Source organism: Bufo gargarizans, chromosome 6, assembly GCF_014858855.1.
Source record: "Bufo gargarizans isolate SCDJY-AF-19 chromosome 6, ASM1485885v1, whole genome shotgun sequence".
Lineage (NCBI taxonomy): Eukaryota > Metazoa > Chordata > Amphibia > Anura > Bufonidae > Bufo > Bufo gargarizans.
Genome location: NC_058085.1, coordinates 40,966,423 through 40,986,725, shown reverse-complemented (window position 1 = coordinate 40,986,725; position 20,303 = coordinate 40,966,423). Strand labels below are relative to the sequence as shown.

Here is a 20,303-nt window from a genome sequence, read left to right as displayed (position 1 = left end):
AAAGTGTCAATATTTTGTGTGGCCACAATTATTTTCCAGCAGGGCCTTAACTCTATTGGGCATGAAGTTCACTAGAGCTTCACAGGTTGCCACTTGAAACCTCCTCCACTCCTCCATAACCACATACGTCTATTTTGAAAAGACAACCTCTGGATATGGAGCTGAGCATGTGCACTCAGCTTCTTTGGTTGACCATGGCGAGGCCTGTTCTGAGTGGAACCTGTCTTCTTAAACCAGTGTATGGTCTTGGCCAATGTGCTGCAGCTCAGTTTCAAGGTGTTGGCAATCATTTTATAGCCTATGCCATCTTTAGAGCAAGAATTCTTTTTTTCAGATCCTCAGAGATTTCTTTGCCATGAAGTGCCATGTTGAACTTCCAGTGACCAGAATGAGCTAGTGTGAGAGTGGAACCGGTTGTCTTAAACCGCTGTATGGTCTTGGCCACCATGCTGCAGCTTGAAATTGCTGATTATCTGGTACCCTACACCAGGGGCTTATCCACGTCCTCCTCAATGGACATCCTCCTATCCCAAACAAAAACAGAGCAGATTGTTGCTTCCGCTTCTTCTACCTCATTTTTGTTGTGCAAACTGAAACATTGCCATGTTGTCTTAAAGCTGATGAGCTTGGGCGAGAGAAGCTACATAGATCAGTTGGTAATCTGCAGCAAGTTTCCTGCTGGATTTCTCTCCTCGTCTACAACTGGACAACGCAGTTGGTGACAATGGCAGGAACATTGTGGCTGCAAATCATTTGGTGAAAATAGCACATGTTCCCTGCATGGCACACATCATAAATTTATGGTGCATCAATTTCATTAAAAAACATGGCTTGCAAAAGGTGTTGGTCATGTCCAGGGGACTGTCCAGCCATTCTTATGTGGCTAAAAAGGCCCTTCTGAACGTGAAGTGACAAAATGGTCTGACTTTGTACCATTTGAATTCCACCTTACATATGCTGAAGCGTTGCTATAAGCAGCGTAAAGAGATTAATGATTTACATGATGCATGAGACCACCACAGCAGAGCATATGTTATTTTGAGCGCAGTCAGTGGCAGCTCATCAGGGCCATGTGTAGCATACTCAACCCTTTCGAAGAGACCACCAGAGTTAGGGACAAGCATTAACATGGCATCATCCTGATATTTATATTTGAACAAATGCTCACGCTGATGCAACAAGGACTAGAGGAAGAACAACAACCTCCACAGCTTGCTGGGGATCCTGTAACTGATAGGAACCTGGACAGACGAAGTCGCATAAAGAAGGAAGTGAAGGAGGAGAAGTTTGTGGTACAGGAGACATGGAGTTTTCCTAGGCACAGCTAAGGAAGGAGGTTGGTGCTCGCTATGATAGATATGCTGATGATCATGACGACAATGACATTGGCCATGACCAACCATTGCATAGGGGTCTTAAAGAACTGGGTCCTCAGGCATGCTGGTGAGCATGACAAACTGCATGCTTGGTTGACTACATGCTAGCAAGCATATAGTTAACATCAATCAAAGTGATTACTGGATAGCCATACTTTTAGATCATTGCAATCAAAGAAAAAAGGGGAAAATGTTTTACTGATGCCTGTCACCTGCATTTCTGTCCAGGAGTCCCATCACCAACCTCGCTGAGTCAGAGACCTCCCGCCATCTCTGGTGGTGCTACCCCTACAATAAGTCTCAGAAGGCACAGCAGCAGCAGCCAATTTAGTTTTCTTAATGTGATGGAAGTTTTTTACGTGCTGTGCCAACCTGATGCATATCAGCAAAAGCACATAGCCTGTCCCCTGACTCCATGGACTTCTGGAGGGAGATTGGAACAGTGGCTGGAACTGACCCAGTTTGATATGTGTACTGTCTTGTCCAGCCGCCAGTGCAGGGTATTCAGTGTGGCAGGTGGCATTATCGCACTCCTCCAGCTGATGCCAGTGAGTAGATCTGCCAGAGAGTCATACACAGATTATGTGACAGGCCAATGGGAGCAGGTTCGAATTTGGTTGAATGTATTTGTTCTCTCTTCTGACTGATTCTTCAGAATTACACCTGAAATGAATTTCAAGAAATTGATTCCTCTCTAGTGATATACTTTTCATAATCTTTGTATATATGAATCACAAGCACTTAAAGCAGTTGTCTGATCTGAGACATTTGGGTCTTATAGGTGCAGGACCAACCGCTGGGATCCGCACCTTTATCGAGAACCGAGCGGGCCAAAGTGGTGGCTGGAGGACTCTGGTCCGGCCACCATCAAGCGCTGTCCCCATAAAAGTAAATAGGAGCGCACTGTGCATGACCCGCCACTGTTCCCATTTATTTCTATGGGCCTGACTGAAATTGCCAAGCCAGGGCTCGGCTATTTTTGTCGGCTCCTTACAAATGAAAGGAGGGCGGCTGCTCAAGCACAGTGCATTCTCCACCACTTTCGGGGCTCCGTTTACCAGACAATAGTTGCATATCCTAGCAAAATGCCCCCATTGAGACAACCCCTTTAATATAAATGCATGAAAAAAGGAAGATGTCATGGTGTGGGCCGTGCAGTTTGTGTACTTGACAGTGACAGGCCTGAGATTTGGAGAGACCGCAGTGTGCACAGTGTCCTAGCTGCAGTGATGATGTTCGGGTCACAGGATTATTCTTTGGCGCTATATGTAGTTGTGTAATCGGTAAAGGCTGCAGGATAAGGCTACATTCACACAACAGTGAAAAATGGCACACAGCTGTTTTTAGAATTAATGAAACTCAATGGAACTATTCACATGGCCATTTTTTTTTTTTATTTTTTTTTAGGTCAGTCAATTGTGGTTTTGTAAAATGGGCCATGTCCTATTTGTGACCGTTCTCACTGTCAGATGGACCCCATTTAAATTAATCGGGGTGTCTTTAATGGTCATTTAGACAGGAGTGCATCCATGTAATGGCTGTTTAAAATAGGTACACTAGTGGAAAATGGCCTTTTAGGGGTTAAAATAAAAATAAATTGCCTTATCCGCTTGCACACACAGGGCAGTCTCTCTTGGTGATGAAGGACCTGTGCTACCAACGTGATGACATCACCATGATCTCCCAGCATTATTGCTTAGGAGCGCATGGTGACATCATCCCATTGAGAGTGTAGGTCCTTTAGCACCAAATGAAGCACGACTGTCTCTGCGCGTGCAAGTGGATGAGAGGAGGATTTTCTTTTTTTCCCATAAAAACAAAACCCTGCACATTATTATTATTTTTTTTTAATAAACTTTTATTTTTTAATTATCATACAAAAAATACATACCAATATTCCATTTACAGTACTATAAAATCCAAAAGTCCGTCAGTTCTAGTTTTTTAACCATGGTTAAATATAATTTCATGCAGGTACCCATAATTATATGCATATTAACTAAATCAAATAGAGGTCTCACTACCTGGGAAGAAAGCAGGGCCCACCCGACATCAAGAGCTTTAACAATGCAGATAGAGAAAGACATCTTATTTAATATTATTATCTCTGTACGGGGAGGGAACAGAGGCCCGCGGGCTGGGGCGGCCCGCCAAGCAGCGAACACGCACCTCATACGGCCTCCCTCAAACATAAGTAGGCACCACCGACAGGATCAACACCCGTGTGGCGAATCCTCTGGTGCTCACATACACGGTGCGGGGCAGGCTCACAGCGATCTTTGATCGCACACTTCCGTAGAACTGAAGGAAAACAGAGGGGGGTCCAGCAGTCTTCTATCACAGTGGTATAAAGCCCACTCACAGGATTTACTGCCTCATCCCCGTATAGTTAGGTTAAATGTTGATGCCCTGTTTAAGCATAACTCGCATGGGTTTACCACGGTGTCTCGTGGAAAGAGGACTCGAGTCAAATGTCGCTCAGCAATCTCCGGCAATTGAGGAGAAAAATAGAGCCAACCAGCACTGTCTCATTAAGAGAGCAGAGCCCATCACCGACTCCAGTTCATTAAGAAAAGACAGATGGTGGGACCCAAACCACACCTGTGTCAGATCACTGCCCGTAGTTGAAACTCATGTCCAACAGGAAAAGCCGCATCCCGGGTCGCACCCGATGCCCGGACCCCCCAAGATCCCGAGCCCTGAACCCTCACCCGAGTATTACTCAATATTTTAGATAGGTCAAAAATTAACCGATATCTGATGCCGGTGAGTCCTGCCAACCCCCAACATTTCTAGAGATACTCCAATGCTCCATTATGACTTCACATTCTGCACTAATACATTGCGTACAAAAATAAGCCGGACTAATTGGATCTTCCCCAAAGCCCCCCCACCATCCCCCCTCCCCCCCACCTTGCAGACCAAAAAAACAAACAAACAAAAAAAAAAATCCTAATTAGTTAATCGTGTCCCAGTCTTTCCACAGTTTATTCCACTTTAAGTAGGATCCTCGTTGTTTGTACAAGATCTTCTCGTAGCTTTTCACCTTCTCAACCAAACCCAGCCAATTATTACAGTCTGGAGCGGAGGAGCAAAACTATGTTCTAGAGATGAGAAGCCTAGCCAGAAACATCACCTTAATCAACAGTCGACCGTTTATAGGTTGGTAGTTGACCTCCGATAAGTCTCCCAGGACCCATATCCTGGGAGTAAAAGGAACAGCAATGTTGAGTTTACGAGCCAGATTGGTTTGAACCGATCTCCAGTACCTGCTCACCTTTGGGCAGTCCCAGAACAGATGTAAATGATCTGCCTCTGATTCACCACAGCGTGGGCAGTCAGAGGAGGTTCTAAGTCCTCTCCTATATAACCATATAGGTGTCACATATATTTTGTGCAAAATATTAAATTGTACAACAGTGTGGTTAAAATTATGCGAAACCAATTTTAAACTTTCCCCTATATTCTCCCAGTTTGGAGAGCCCGTCTCTGAAAGCGAAGATGACCAGGCTCTCTGTCCTGGTGAAAAAACATCAGAAAAAAACTTTTTCATTAAGTGTCTATAACAGTGAGATACTTTAATTCTCGTGACAATTTTCTTGCAAATTAAATCATGTAGAAATTCAGGAGTATCTATAGTAAGAAGATAGCGATTCGCAGTGCTAGAAAGTGCTGACCTTAGTTGAAAATATGCATACCAAGCCACCTCACCTAAATTTGCCCCTTGCTTTAATTCCGCAAGGGGCAAAATGTGTCCACCAATGACCACTTGATGCAGGTACTGAACATTCTTGGTCCTCCAATACTGGCTGCAACTCAGGTCGTTTAAGTTCAAAAGCTTTGGATTATGCCATAATGGAGTGCAAATAAGTGATGCCCCAGCTCCACACCAGTTCCTTATATTTCGACCAAGACTTTGTAGCCATTCTGCAGAAAAGTGTATACCCATTTAGTGCATTTGATAAATAGTCAGACTCAAGTACTGTAAAAAAATCTGCAAAGCCTGAATCTTTCACCACCTTACTGCAGAACTGGCTATTTTCCCACTCATTAAACAAGCAGAGTTGAGAGGCCACAAAATAGCCCCTAAAATAGGGGAGGTTAAGACCTCCCCGATTATAGGGCACAGAAAAATAGAGTACCTTCAATCTCACACGCTTCCTCCCCCATATTAGATCATTAAGCATCCGCTCTATCAATCTGAAGTACTTATCTACAATCCATACAGACGAATAGCGCAAGATATAAAGAACCTGTGGCAGCACTACCATTTTTATTAATGAAATTCTGTCCGCTCTCGCTGACAGGATTTTTTGCCATATCTTAATTTTAGCCCTCAGCTTTATCAACAGAGGAAGCAGATTGAGTTGTAGATATTCCTGTGGTTTGGCAGAAACTGTTATCCCCAGGTACTTTATTGAATCTGAGATCGTTAGCTGGTTATACCGTTCGCCCCGCAGTTCGTCTATAGGGAGAAGGACGGTCTTCTCCCAGTTGATCTCCAGACCGGAAGGACCGGAAAAGAGACCAACTAGGTCCATTATACGAGGAAGAGTAGTGTCTGTTTGATGCATAAAAATCAAAATGTCGTCTGCATAAAGTGATACTCGATCATAATTCCCCATTGTGCCAAAACCAGCCACCCTCGGATCCTGCCTAATACTAGCCGCTAAGGGTTCAATGTAAATATTGAATAGCAGGGGGGAGAGAGGACAGCCCTGACGGGTACCTCTTCCTAATATAAAGCTCTCTGTTGTCATATCATTGATCCTTATCCTAGCAGCTGGGGAGTTATATAGGAGCTGTACCATCGCCAAGAATCTTGGGCCAAAGCCCATTTTTTTATCACCTCCCAGAGAAAGGTCCACTCCACCCTGTCGAAGGCTTTAGTAGCATCCAACGACAGGATGGAGCGGGCGCCGCTCCCCGGGGACTGAATATTCATAAATAGCCTATGTAGGTTATGATGGGTGCCCCTTTTTGGCATAAAACCATTTTGATCTGAGTGGATAATAGTGGATATAACCCGCGAGAGCCTCCTAGCCAAAATTTTTGATAATAGCTTAACATCGGTATTTAATAAGGAAATTGGTCTATAGGAGCTCAATTCTGCCGGGTCTTTATCCTTTTTCGGAATTAAAACAATAAGAGCCTCCATCATGGAGCATGGTAAACCCCCTCCCTGTATCGCTTGGGAAAACACCTCAAGTAACTGGGGGAGGAGCGTCTCACCATACTTACGATAAACTTCATATGGAAGGCCATCCAGTCCTGGCGATGAGCTCCCCGAGATAGACCCCAGAGCCTCCTTCAGCTCAGAGAGAGACAACTCCTCTTCCAAAAATTCTATTTGAGCTTCATTCAAAGTAGAAAGTGGAATCCTCTCCAAGAACCGCATCGCCAGTTCGGATGTCGTACTGGGAGGGGGTCTGTATATCTGAGCAAAATATTGTAGAAAGGTATCCCTAATCCCCTCTGGATTTGTTATAGTTTCCCCATCTAAGTTACGGATTGAAGTGATAGATTGATTTTTCCTATCTTGTTGTGTGATTATTCTTGCTAAGAGCTTACCAGGGCGTCCGGACTTCGAAAAATATTTAAGCCCCTTAAAGAATACTCTATGATTTGCTTTCTCTGCTAAATACTTCTCCAAGCAGCAGCTAGCCTTCTGCATCTCTTCCCTGTTGTGTTCCGTGGGTTGGCTGGTAAAACGCTCAGTTGTAGATACAGCGATCTTAACCAGTTCCTCCTCTCTTCCCCTAAATGTTCTCCTTGCTGCAGCAATCTCACTTACAAAGACCCCTCTTACATATGCTTTCAGGGCATCCCATACTGTGTTGATGTTAGCAGAGGGAAAATTCACCTCCCAAAAGGAGGATATCAGTAGTTTAATAGACTGAGGATTCTCCATAATGGTAAGCCAATATGGGTTCAACTTGAATCCTAGCCCCCTTCTATCCTTATTCTCCCCAGTGCGAACCTCAACTAGTACGGGTGAGTGGTCCGAATCGGTTCTTACTCCGTATCGAATCTTACTGATATTACTCAAGTTGCTCTCATTGGTGAGTGCTAGATCAATCCGAGACATTGCTCTCCCCCCCCTACTGACGCAGGAGTATACTCTCTTTCCTCCGCCGAGGTGTTCCCATATATCTACCACTCCTACCTCTAAACAAAACTGGGGCAACAAGGAGTTACAAGGGTTCCTCCCACGATCTGCATCTAAAGTGAATCTATCCTTGTTGGGGTCCATAACCGCATTAAAGTCCCCCATCAGGATTAACCGACATTCTGATCTATTTTCAGCAAAGAGCAATAGCTGAGTCAAGGGGTACATTGAAAATGGAGGGGGTATATAGAAGAAAGCCAAAATGTAACTGTGGCCATACAGCTTGCCGTGTAGGAAAATAAATCTACCCTGATCATCTATATGGGATTTTATAAGGATGAAGTCTACAGAATTATGAATCAGGACTGAAACGCCCCTGGAAGATCCGCTGAAGGTGGAGTGATAAGATTGGGAGTGCCATCCCGTTGTCAGACGGCGCAGGGTTTCTTTAGTAAGATGAGTTTCTACTATACAAATAATTGCTGGAAGGTATCTTTTTGCTGCATCCATAATAGCTTGCCTTTTAACCCTTTCCCCGAGCCCTCTGACATTCCAAGATACAATTCTAATAGACATCAATCAAACAAAACAGAAAAGAGAGAAAAAAAAAAAAAACCCGACCTGCAAGGTGGGTTCCCAACCCCCTCTCCCTCCCATCCCCCCTCTCCCTCCCATCCCCCCTCTCCGTTGATCCGCCCGATCTAGTCAGCGAACCTCTAACCTCCGGCCGTTCTCCCCCAACCTAGCCCCGCCTCCCAGCCATCCCTTCGAACATGATATTACACAATTTCAAATGCCCGTTTGATCGATCCAGTCTGACGCTTGTTGTGGTGTCTCAAAAAACAGGGAAGTCCCATTATAGATCACTCTTAATTTCGCTGGATACTGTAGAGAATATTTGATATCTTTTAGCGCCAAGCGCTTCTTTATCTCTATGAAATTGCATCTCTTTTCCTGAGTCTGCCGCGCAAAGTCAGGAAAAAAGAGCAACCTAGAGCCCTGATATTCAATGGGTGTACATTCTCTGGCTCTTCTTCATATCATATCTCTATCAGCGGACAGTAATAGTTTCATTAAAATTGTACGCGGCGGCCTCCCTGGAGTACGCTTGGGAAAACACCTCAAGTAACTGGGGGAGGAGCGTCTCACCATACTTACGATAAACTTCATATGTAAGGCCATCCAGTCCTGGCGATGAGCTCCCCGAGATAGACCCCAGAGCCTCCTTCAGCTCAGAGAGAGACAACTCCTCTTCCAAAAATTCTATTTGAGCTTCATTCAAAGTAGAAAGTGGAATCCTCTCCAAGAACCGCATCGCCAGTTCGGATGTCGTACCGGGAGGGGGTCTGTATATCTGAGCAAAATATTGTAGAAAGGTATCCCTAATCCCCTCTGGATTTGTTATAGTTTCCCCCTCTAAGTTACGGATTGAAGTGATAGATTGATTTTTCCTATCTTGTTGTGTGATTATTCTTGCTAAGAGCTTACCAGGGTGTCCGGACTTCGAAAAATATTTAAGCCCCTTAAAGAATACTCTATGATTTGCTTTCTCTGCTAAATACCTCCTGGTATTCGGTGGGCTCTTTCTATTTGGAACATAGAAGAAAAATTATCGCTACCTAGATTGTGCATGACCACATCTTTGAGTTGCTCCTCTAGCTGCCGGCCCTCAACCCCTTCTGGGAAACCAATTATACGGACATTGTTCCGCCTTGACTTATTCTCAAGATCCTCTAGCTTGTGTTGTAGCACTTGATTTTCTGAGGCGAGAAGCAGAGTTTGAGATTTTAAGGTGGCTATATCGGTTTGCAGTGAAACAACAGTTTTTTCCACATTGAGGACTCGGTCACGGATCTTTACTAAGTATTCTCTAATTAAAGAGATGTCGCTCTGCACTGAGCCCAATTGAGTGGACATCCCCTGCACCAGAGAGCCGTTGTTTTCCACGGCGCAAAGGATCTTATCCAAAACAGATGGATCATATTCTGTTCGCGTTTGTACAGGGAGACCCTCCTCTACCGCCTCCTGATCTGCCTCCATTGATCCGTCCTCAGAGGGCTCCTCAAACTGGGGCGTTTTAGCATTTTTCTTCACGTTAGCAGAGAGTTTAGTTTTAGCTGGATTTTTTTCATTAAGGAAGGGTGATTTCAAAAACTTATCGATCTTGTTTTCTGGTGTTTTAGACCCCAATTTAGTTGCCGAGGAGTCCACTGATCGTCGCTTTGGGGCCATTCTCTTCCCTTTTTTCCCCTTCGTTTTCTCCCTTTTTTATTAATTTTTAAATTTCTTTATGTTCCCCCCTTTTTTTTTTTTCTCCCCTTTCCCCCACCCCCAACTCTCCGCACCTCACCCTTTCTTTCCTTTTTCCAACTTATACTCTCCTTTATATCTCCTTATAGCTTCTTTCTCGCCTTATTTTCCCCCCTTTTAACCCCTTCCTCTCCTCCTCTCCTATTCCTCTCTTCCTCCCCCACCCCTCTATCCCCCCCCTACCTAACCCCACAAAAAGAAAACAGGAAAAGTCTGGGCAAAAATACGTCCTCCCAGCAAACACAGAAACCAGCACTATATAAAAAGGTAAAGTCAACAAGGGCTGTGTTCTCACGTGTCCAAGAGTGACAGGCAGTCCAAATTGCAGGGAGACAGCAGAGGAGAAGCAGCAGGCAGAGCAGCAAAGCCACCGGATCCAGAGGCAGGGAGAGGACGAGAGACGAGCCAGCCAGCCGGCGAGGGAAGGAGAGAGGAGGTCCCTGGAACAGCGAGGCAGCCGAAGTCAAACACAGAGCAGGAGAGAGGACCGACAGCAGGAGGAGAGCAGCGGAGGGTCCCGTGCAGAGCGTCCAGCAACCAGGCACCCACGAGCGGCAGGTAAAGCGATCCAGGAGCCAACCCACGTCCAGCGCAGAGACGCCGCTCAGTACATCGGCGCTTCGGCGTCAGCTGCGCGGGATCAGCTGATCGGATGTGCCGGGAGCTTGGAGGGAGGAGGCCGGCGAGGGAGAGCGAGACGTGCTGTGTTCACGTCATCACGCCGCGACCCACCTGTTTTTGAAAACCCTGCACATTATTAACCTTATTAATTATTACTGATGGGGAGCACCCTTGGGAACATTATATCTAACTGGGGCCACTATGGGGGACATGATGTATACTACAGGGATTGGTAATTTAATTGAAAAAAAAAAGCAAATAAATATAATCTAATTCGTCCGCAAATAATGGCCGTTGAAAATGGATGCAAAACGTCCAGATGACCAAGAAAGAGAAGTAAAAATGGTTGATAAATGGCCATGAAAAACTGAATGTGGCTTTTTTTTCCGCTGTTGTGTGAATGTAGCCTTAAGAGATCATACAAAAAAGTCTCACCACTGAACACCAGATATTTCTTACCTGCCTGTGAATAAAGACCCCAAGATATCCTGACCCAGATGACTAACTCTGCATATTATCAATAGTAATTATATCTCAAGGAAAAGAACATGTTGAGCAGCTCCCCAATGGTCAGTGACAGTTTCCTGTGCTTCCTACTGGCCATTCTACTCTCCTCCGAGTTCAGCTGCTGTTTCTGTCATCCATTTTAGCCCCAGGTCTCATTCTGCGGCCTGCACTCTGCCCAGCAGCAGCTGTGATACAGTGATGTCATTGTCCCTGCTGGGCTTAGAGGGAGAGCGCACAGACCTGAGATAATCCCCGGCCCGTGCGCTCTCCTCAGCTCAGCAGGAGAGATGACATCATCATGTCTGCTGCTGGGAAGTGCATGATGTGCTCGGTATTACTTTTATTAATTTTATTCATAGTATAGGAGCTTCACTGATGTAAAGAGGACACTAAGGGACAACACTACTGCAGGAGGTGCACTAAGGGGCAAAACTACTGCAGGGGGACACAAAGGGGACATTATACTCAGTGGGGCACGCAGGGAGCATCAGTACTGTGAAGAGGGCACTAAGGAGGAATTTCACTGTAAAAGGGACACTGAGGGGAGATAACTATTGTGTGGGGCACTAAGAGGGCATTCAGCGCCTCTTGTGTAGCGCTAGGAAATGTTTTATTTATAAATGACTGGGTGGGGGTTGCATGCAAGTTTCTCAAGGTGGGGGCCAACCATTTCTAGCTATGCCCCTTGGTCTACTAATAGATTGTGATCTGTTTGGACACCACTGTTTTAGTCAATTCATACTTGAACTTTTTTATATCGAAATGTAAAAAAATTTCAATATAATTTTATGGTATATTATTCATCAATAATAAAATGTGTTTTATTCTCGGCAGATGACTGTACCAGGAACTCAGAGAAACATCTGGTATCTTCAGATTTTGAAGTAGATGATTGTGGTATCACCCGAGATACATTTGAAGAGCATGCCAATATGCAAGATATACCCTCATCCAATCACAGTCACAATGCATCATTTGATTCTTTTAAACACGTCCGATCTTCTGATTCATCACAGACTGTAACACAGAATAAAAGTCATAGAAGAGGTGCTAAACATCAAACAGTTCATGTAAGAGGGAAGCCATTTTCATGTTCAGAATGTGGGAAATGTTTTAAGAATAAATCAGATCTTGTTAAACATCAGAGAACTCACACAGGGGAGAAGCCATTTTCATGTTCAGAATGTGGGAAATGTTTTAAACAAACAGCACATCTTGTTATACATCAGAGAAATCACACAGGGGAGAAGCCATTTTTATGTTCAGAATGTGGGAAATGTTTTAAGACAAAATCAGATCTTGTTAAACATCAGAGAACTCACACAGGGGAGAAGCCATTTTCATGTTCAGAATGTGGGAAATGTTTTAAGAATAAATCAGATCTTGTTAGACATCAGAGAACTCACACAGGGGAGAAGCCATTTTCATATTCAGAATATGGGAAATGTTTTAAGAATAAATCAGATCTTGTTATACATCAGAGAATTCACACAGGGGTGAAGCCATATTCATGTTCAGAATGTGGTAAATGTTTTAATCATAAACCAAATCTTGTTACACATCAGAGAATTCACACAGGGGTGAAGCCATATTCATGTTCAGAATGTGGGAAATGTTTTAATCATAAACCAAATCTTGTTAAACATCAGAGAATTCACACAGGGGAGAAGCCGTTTTTATGTTCAGAATGTGGGAAATGTTTTAATCTTAAAGCACATCTTGTTATACATCAGAGAAATCACACAGGGGAGAAGCCATTTTCATGTTTAGAATGTGGGAAATGTTTTAAGAATCAATCAGATCTTGTTACACATCAGAGAAATCACACAGGGGAGACGCCGTTTTCATGTTCAGAATGTGGGAAATGTTTTAAGACAAAATCAGATCTTGTTAAACATCAGAGAACTCACACATGGGAGAAGCCATTTTCATGTTCAGACTGTGGGAAATGTTTTAAACAAACCGCACATCTTGTTATACATCAGATAATTCACACAGGGGAGAAGCCATTTTCATGTTCAGAATGTGAGAAATGTTTTAAGACAAAATCAGATCTTGTTAAACATCAGAGAACTCACACAGGGGAGAAGCCATTTTCATGTTCAGAATGTGGGAAATGTTTTAAGACAAAATCAGATCTTGTTAAACATCAGAGAACTCACACATGGGAGAAGCCATTTTCATGTTCAGACTGTGGGAAATGTTTTAAACAAACAGCACATCTTGTTATACATCAGAGAATTCACACAGGGGAGAAGCCATTTTCATGTTCAGAATGTGAGAAATGTTTTAAGACAAAATCAGATCTTGTTAAACATCAGAGAACTCACACAGGGGAGAAGCCATTTTCATGTTCAGAATGTGGGAAATGTTTTAAGACAAAATCAGATCTTGTTAAACATCAAAGAATTCACACAGGGGAGAAGTCATATTCATGTTCAGAATGTGGGTAATGTTTAACCGCCTAACGCAGGATCGCGGTCCGGAGGCGGCAGAGTCACGCATATACGCGTCATCTCGCGAGACGACGCTCACAGCCGGCCCGCACATGCGCATCGCGGGCCGGCAAAAGTTTGAGGGGGGGGGGTACATCATCAGCCTGACAGCCAATGATCATCGCTGGCAGGCTGATGATTAAAAAAAAAACGAATCACAAGCCAGTTAACACTTTATATTTATAAATATAAGGTGTTAAATGGCTTCTCTGCTCCTCTGATGGTCCTTTTCGTCGGTTAGTCTCAGCAGAGGAGCACAGTTCACAGTGAGTACACCAAACATCACACTTAGCCCCCAGATCACCCCAATTAACCCCTTGATCGCCCCTGTCAATCACCTAGTGAAAGGGAAAAAAAGTGATCAGTGTAAACTGCCACTTTTTTTTTTTTTTTTCAATGGTATTGACTGATAGGTTTTAGGATAGTTTAGGCCCCTTGGTTAGGTAGTTAGCAATAGTTTAGCGCCCAGCCCACCGCACCGCAGTCACTGATTCGCTGATTAGCATATCGCTAATCAGCATTTGTACTGTTACAGTATCTGTAAGTGATCAAAACTGATCACAGTCAGATCTATAATAGTATTAATGTCACCTTAGCTCGCCCTCCACCCAAAACACAGTGTTTGCCCAATCGGGCCTGATCGGTCGCCCACACGTGCGTTCACCCACGCCCGCCCCGCCGCAGTGACAACATTTTCTTTTTTTTTTGATCACTGCACAATCACTTTCCAAGCGCTGCGGCGATAAAAAAAAAATCAGTTTTGATATTTTTTATCAATCGCAGCGGCCTCCGGTACTTCGCTAGCCTCCCATTTGTAAGACAGGCTTGCTTTTTTTCTTGGGTAGTCTCAGGGAACACCCCCTAAATTTAGTAGTCCAAATGTCAAACAAGGGGTATTCTTCTGAAGAGGCCTACAGGCTTATGACCCAGTCAGATGAGGAATGGGAACCCTCATCTGACGAATCCAGCGGGTCAGAATATGAACCTGTAGAAGGCAGTGGCAGTCTTACCCAAAGTTCGGACGAGGAGATTGAGGTCCCTGATACCAACAGGTGTACCCGGCCCCATGTTGCTACACCACAGGTTGCGCATGATCCGCTTCAAGGGCAGCAGAGTGGGGCTGGCGCTGTCGGATTAGTTGGTGAGGTATACACCAGCAACGCAGACCACCCTGGACCTAGTACCAGCACTGCCGTAGAACATGGTGAAGTGGTGAGCACCAGAAGGGCAGTTAAAGCTGGTACTGTGGCACGTGCAATAGTTACCCCGTCGCAGCCACCGCACAGACAGGCCCGTAGACCCCCTAGAGTCCCTGAGTTGCTGGCAAACCCTGATTGGCAGTCCCCAACTTCAGCCGCACCATTAGTTCCCCCTTTCACCGCCCAGTCTGGAGTTTGGGTTGAGACAGCTCAGATCGGTTCGGCACTGGGATTTTTTGAGCTGTTCTTGACTGCGGAGCTCTTGGACATAGTCGTGGCAGAAACAAATTGGTATGCCACTCAATTTATAGCCGCCAACCCGGGAAGCTATTATGCCCAGCCTTTCCGGTGGAAACCCGTCCTAGTTTCCGAATTAAAAAATGTTCTGGGCCTTCTCCTCAACATGGGTCTAACCAAAAAGCATGAATTGTGGTCATATTAGTCCACGAACCCAATTCATCACATGCCCATGTTCTCTGCTGCCATGTCCAGGGCACGATTTGAGGCCATCCTGCGTTTCCTGCACTTTAGCGACAACACCACCACCCGTCCCAGAGGCCACCCAGCTTTTGACCGGCTCCAAAAATTCGGCCCCTCATAGACCACTTCAACAACAAATTTGCAGATTTTGATACCCCTGAGCAAAACATCTGCATAGACGAGTCCCTTATACATTTTACCGGGCGCCTTGGCTTCAAACAATACATCCCAAGCAAGTGCGCCCGGTATGGGGTCAAATTGTATAGGCTCTGTGAAAGGGCCACAGGCTATACCCACAAATTTCGGATCTATGAGGGTAAAGATCAGACCCTGGAGCTGGTCGGTTGCCCTGACTACCTGGGGAGCAGTGGGAAGACAGTCTGGGACTTGGTGTCACCCTTATTTGGCAAGGGGTACCATCTTTATGTGGACAATTTCTACACAAGTGTGGCCCTCTTCAGGCATTTGTTTCTAGAACAGATTGGCTGCTGTGGCACCGCGCGACCTAGTCGCAGGGGCTTCCCCCAACGGCTCGTTACCACCCGTCTTGCAAGGGGGGAGAGAGAGCTGCCTTGTGTAACGATGAACTGCTCGCTGTGAAATGGAGAGACAAGCGTGACGTTTACATGCTCTCCTCCATTCACGCAGACACAACAATATAAATTGAACGAGCAACCAGTGTCATTGAAAAGTCCCTCTGTGTCCACAACTGTAATTCGCTCATGGGAGGGGTGGACTTCAAAGACCAGATGTTGGCTCCTTATTTAGTATACAAACGTACCAGACGCTGGTATAAGAAGGTGTCTGTATATTTAATTCAATTGGCTGTATATAATAGTTTTGATCTCTACAGTAAGGCTGGGAGAACAGGATCCTTCCTCAAATTTCAGGAAGAGATCATCGAGAACCTCCTGTATCCAGGAGGTTCCGTGGCCCCATCCACCAGTGTAGTGAGCCGTCTACACGAGCGACATTTCCCCAATGTCGTTGCTGGTACCTCAACAGTCACCCCGAAAAAGATGTTGTGTCTGTAGCAGGAGTGGAATAAGGCGTGACACCCGCTATTTCTGTCCTGACTGCCCTATGCTTTGGGGAGTGTTTCCGGAAGTACCACACACAGGTACACTTAGCATAGGGATTGCATCTCACAGGACAGGCACACAGGACTATTAGGGCCCATTCACACAGAGCTGCTGCAAACCTCGCCTTTCACCTGGGACAAAGTGCATAATGTACTTCGCCACATCTTTGGGCGATTTGCGCTTTGCACATTGTCCCATGGGGAAAGAGAGGTTTGTCCTATAAAAGGTAAAAAAATAAATAAATAAATCACCAGTAAGCAAAAAAGTTAACGTTCTGTTCAAAAAGTTAAATAAAGTTTATATGTTCTGTTCAAATGTTATTATAAAGTTAATAAATTTATTTTGTTGCGGCCTGGTTTTTTCTTTTTTGTTTTGTTATTTTTACCTTCCAGGTGGACCAACCAATCGACTAGCTGCAGCACTGATGTGCATTCTGACAGAAACATTGCGCTGCTGTCAGATTACACAAAAGTCGGTGTATGCGGCGCTGCAAGACTAGATTTCTCCTCTGCAGTAAAAGATACGTTTGCCGAGGCATATGAGCTGAGGGGGCGGCGGTGTTCATATAAAAAAATAAAACAAATCCCCGCAATGATCGATGCGAATGAAGAAATCTGTGCCGTTCATTTTTTCTTTCAGCCCAGAGGCTTAACGAAAAAAAAAAATATCTCATTACCTGTATGCTCAATTAAGGGCCCTTTCACACCTGCGTTATAGTCTTCCGGCATAGAGTTCCGTCGTCGGGGCTCTATGCCGGAAGAATACTGATCAGGATTTTCCTAATGCATTCTGAATGGACAGTCCGTCCTTCAGGATGCATCAGGATGTCTTCAGTTCCGGAACGGAACGTTTTTTGGCCGCAGCAAATAGCGCAGCATGCTGCGCTTTTTGCTCCGGCCAAAAATCCGGAACACTTGCCGCAAGGCCGGATCCGGAATGAATGCCCATTGAAAGGCATTGATCCGGATCCGGCCTTAAGCTAAACGTCGTTTTGGCGCATTGCCGGATGCGACGTTTAGCTTTTTCTCAATGGTTACCATGGCTGCCGGGACGCTAAAGTCCTGGCAGCCATTATAAACTGTAGTGGGGAGCGGGGAGCAGCATACTTACCATCCGTGCGGCTCCCGGGGCGCTCCAGAGTGACGTCAGGGCGCCCCAGGCGCATGGATGACGTGATCGCATGGATCACATGATCCATGCGCATGGGGCGCTCTGACGTCATTCTGGAGCGCCCCGGGAGCCGCACGGATGGTAAGTATGCTGCTCCCCCGCTCCCCACTACTACTATGGCACCCAGGACTTTAATAGCGTCCTGGGTGCCATAGTAACACTGAAAGCATTTTGAAGACAGATCCGTCTTCAAATGCTTTCAGTACACTTGCGTTTTTCCGGATCCGGCGTGTAATTCCGGCAAGTGGAGTACACGCCGGATCCGGACAACGCAAGTGTGAAAGAGGCCATAAGGAGAATAGCAGAAACTCCAAATGCTGGCCATACATGTAATGATTGCGGAGACCCTCAAATGCCAGGGCAGTACAAACACCCCACAAATGACCCCATTTTGGAAAGAAGACACCCCAAGGTATTCGCTAAGGGGCATATTGAGTCAATGAAAGATTGAAATTTTTGTCCCAAGTTAGCGGAAAGGGAGACTTTGTGAGAAAAAACAAAAAAAAATCAATTTCCGCTAACTTGTGCCAAAAAAAAAAAAAAAAATTCTATGAACTCTCCATGCTCCTCATGGAATACCTTGGGGTGTCTTCTTTCCAAAATGGGGTCACATGTGGGGTATTTATACTGCCCTGGCATTTTAGGGGCCCTAAAGCGTGAGAAGAAGTCTGGGATCCAAATGTCTAAAAATGCCCTCCTAAAAGGAATTTGGGCCCCTTTACCCACCTAGGCTGCAAAAAAGTGTCACACATGTGGTATCGCCGTACTCGGGAGAAGATGGGGAATGTGTTTTGGGGTGTCATTTTACATATTCCCATGCTGGGTGAGATAAATATCTCGGCAAAAGACAACTTTTCCCAATTTTTTTTATTTTTTATACAAAGTTGGCATTTGACCAAGATATTTATCTCACCCAGCATGGGTATATGTAAAATGACACCCCAAAACACATTGCCCTACTTTTCCTGAGTACGGCGATACTACATGTGTGACACTTTTTTGCAGCCTAGATGCGCAAAGGGGCCCACATTCCAAAGAGCACCTTTTGGATTTCACAGGCCATTTTTTACAGATTTTGATTTCAAACTACTTTGCACGCATTTGGGCCCCTAAAATACCAGGGCAGTATAACTACCCCACAAGTGACCCCATTTTGGAAAGAAGACTCCCCAAGGTATTTCATGATGGGCATAGTGAGTTTATGGAAGTTTTTATTTTTTTGTCACAAGTTAGTGGAATATGAGACTTATATAAAAAATAATATATAAGAAAATAATCATTATTTTCCGCTAACTTGTGACAAAAAATAAAAAGTTCTATGAACTCACTATGCCTATCAGCGAATACGTTAGGGTGTCTACTTTCTGAAATGGGGACATTTGTGGGGGTTTTCTACTGTCTGGGCATTGTAGAACCTCAGGAAACATGACAGGTGCTCAGAAAGTCAGAGCTGCTTCAAAAAGCGGAAATTCACATTTTTGTACCATAGTTTGTAAACACTATAACTTTTACCCAAACCATTTTTTTTACCCAAACATTTTTTTTTTTATCAAAGACATGTAGAGCAATAAATTTAGAGAATTTATATATAGATGTCGTTATTTTTTTGAAAAATTTTGCATTTGAAAGTGAAAAATGTTGTTTTTTTTGCAAACATTTTGTTAAATTTCGATTAATAACAAAAAAAGTAAAAATGTCAGCAGCAATGAAATAACACCAAATGAAAGCTCTATAAGGCTACTTTCACACTTGCGGCAGTGTGATACGACGGGCAGTTCCGTCGTCGGAACTGGCCGCCGGATCCGCCGATCTGCCGCTGACTGAAAGCATTTGTGAGACGGATCCGGATGCGGATCCGTCTCACAAATGCATTGCAAGGACGGATCCGTCTCTCCGCTTGTCATGCGGACAGACGGATCCGACTTGTACATTTTTTCATATTTTTGCCGATCTGCGCATGCGCATGCCGGAACGACGGATCCGGCATTCCGGCATTCTGAATGCTGGATCCGGCGCTAATACTTTCCTATGGGAAAAAATGCCGGATCCGGCGTTCAGGCATGTATTCAGTTCTTTTGGCCGGAGAGAAAACCGTAGCATGCTGCGGTTTTCTCTTTTGCCTGATCAGTCAAAACGACTGAACTGAAGACATCCTGATGCAAACTGAACGGATTACTCTCCATTCAGAATACATAGGGATAAAACTGATCAGTTCTTTTCCGGTATAGAGCCCCTGTGACGGAACTCTATGCCGGAAAAGAAAAACGCAAGTGTGAAAGTACCCTTAGTGAGAAGAGAGGAGGTAAAATTCATTTGGGTGGTAAGTTGCATGACCGAGCAATAAACGGTGAAAGTAGTGTAGTGTAGTGTAGTGCAGAAGTGTAAAAAGTGGTCTGGTCATGTGGTTAAAGAAAAAAAATCATAGTTAGACATCAAAATTCTCACATATAAAAGAAGCAATCTTCATTCTTAATCCTTTAGTGACCACTAATATGGGGGGGGGGGGGGTGTTGTTTTTTTGGTGGTCACTGGCTTTATTCCGTCAAATACTCCTTTTTACAGGGAGAAAAAAAACAAAAAAAAACAGCGCCTTGCTTTTAGTTACCAGAGGTGGCCGAGTGCTTGGAGAAATGATTAGGACCACTTAAAAATAAATGGGCATTCTGATTTAGCTGTTGACAAGCATCTGGTGAGGGCTCCACTTCCCTTATGTACCATAACTGCTTTTGGCAGGCTAATTACTGAACTGGGCTTGTCTGATATTTGGAGGCTGAAAAACATGGTATTAAAGGAATATTCCTGTGCATCTGCTACATACTCATCTCTGTTCAGAATAGACCTGGCATTAGGTAACACAAAAGCTGCATGTCTGGTAGGAGAGGTGAAATTCCACTGTATAATCTTGTCTGATCACTCGCTGCTGCAGATTTCTTTGAATCTGGGGGGTACAGGAG

General features: G+C 44.6%; 1 protein-coding gene across 1 annotated transcript in view; it reads left to right on the top strand.

Moving 5' to 3' along the window:
• LOC122939848 (zinc finger protein 585A-like) overlaps nucleotides 1-20,303 on the top strand; it is a 126,032-nt gene that overhangs the window by 64,704 nt on the left and 41,025 nt on the right. The window contains exon 5 of the mRNA XM_044296035.1: nucleotides 11,999-13,348. Within this exon, the coding sequence (XP_044151970.1) occupies nucleotides 11,999-13,348 (1,350 nt within the window). The remainder of the gene's footprint in view (nucleotides 1-11,998; nucleotides 13,349-20,303) is intronic.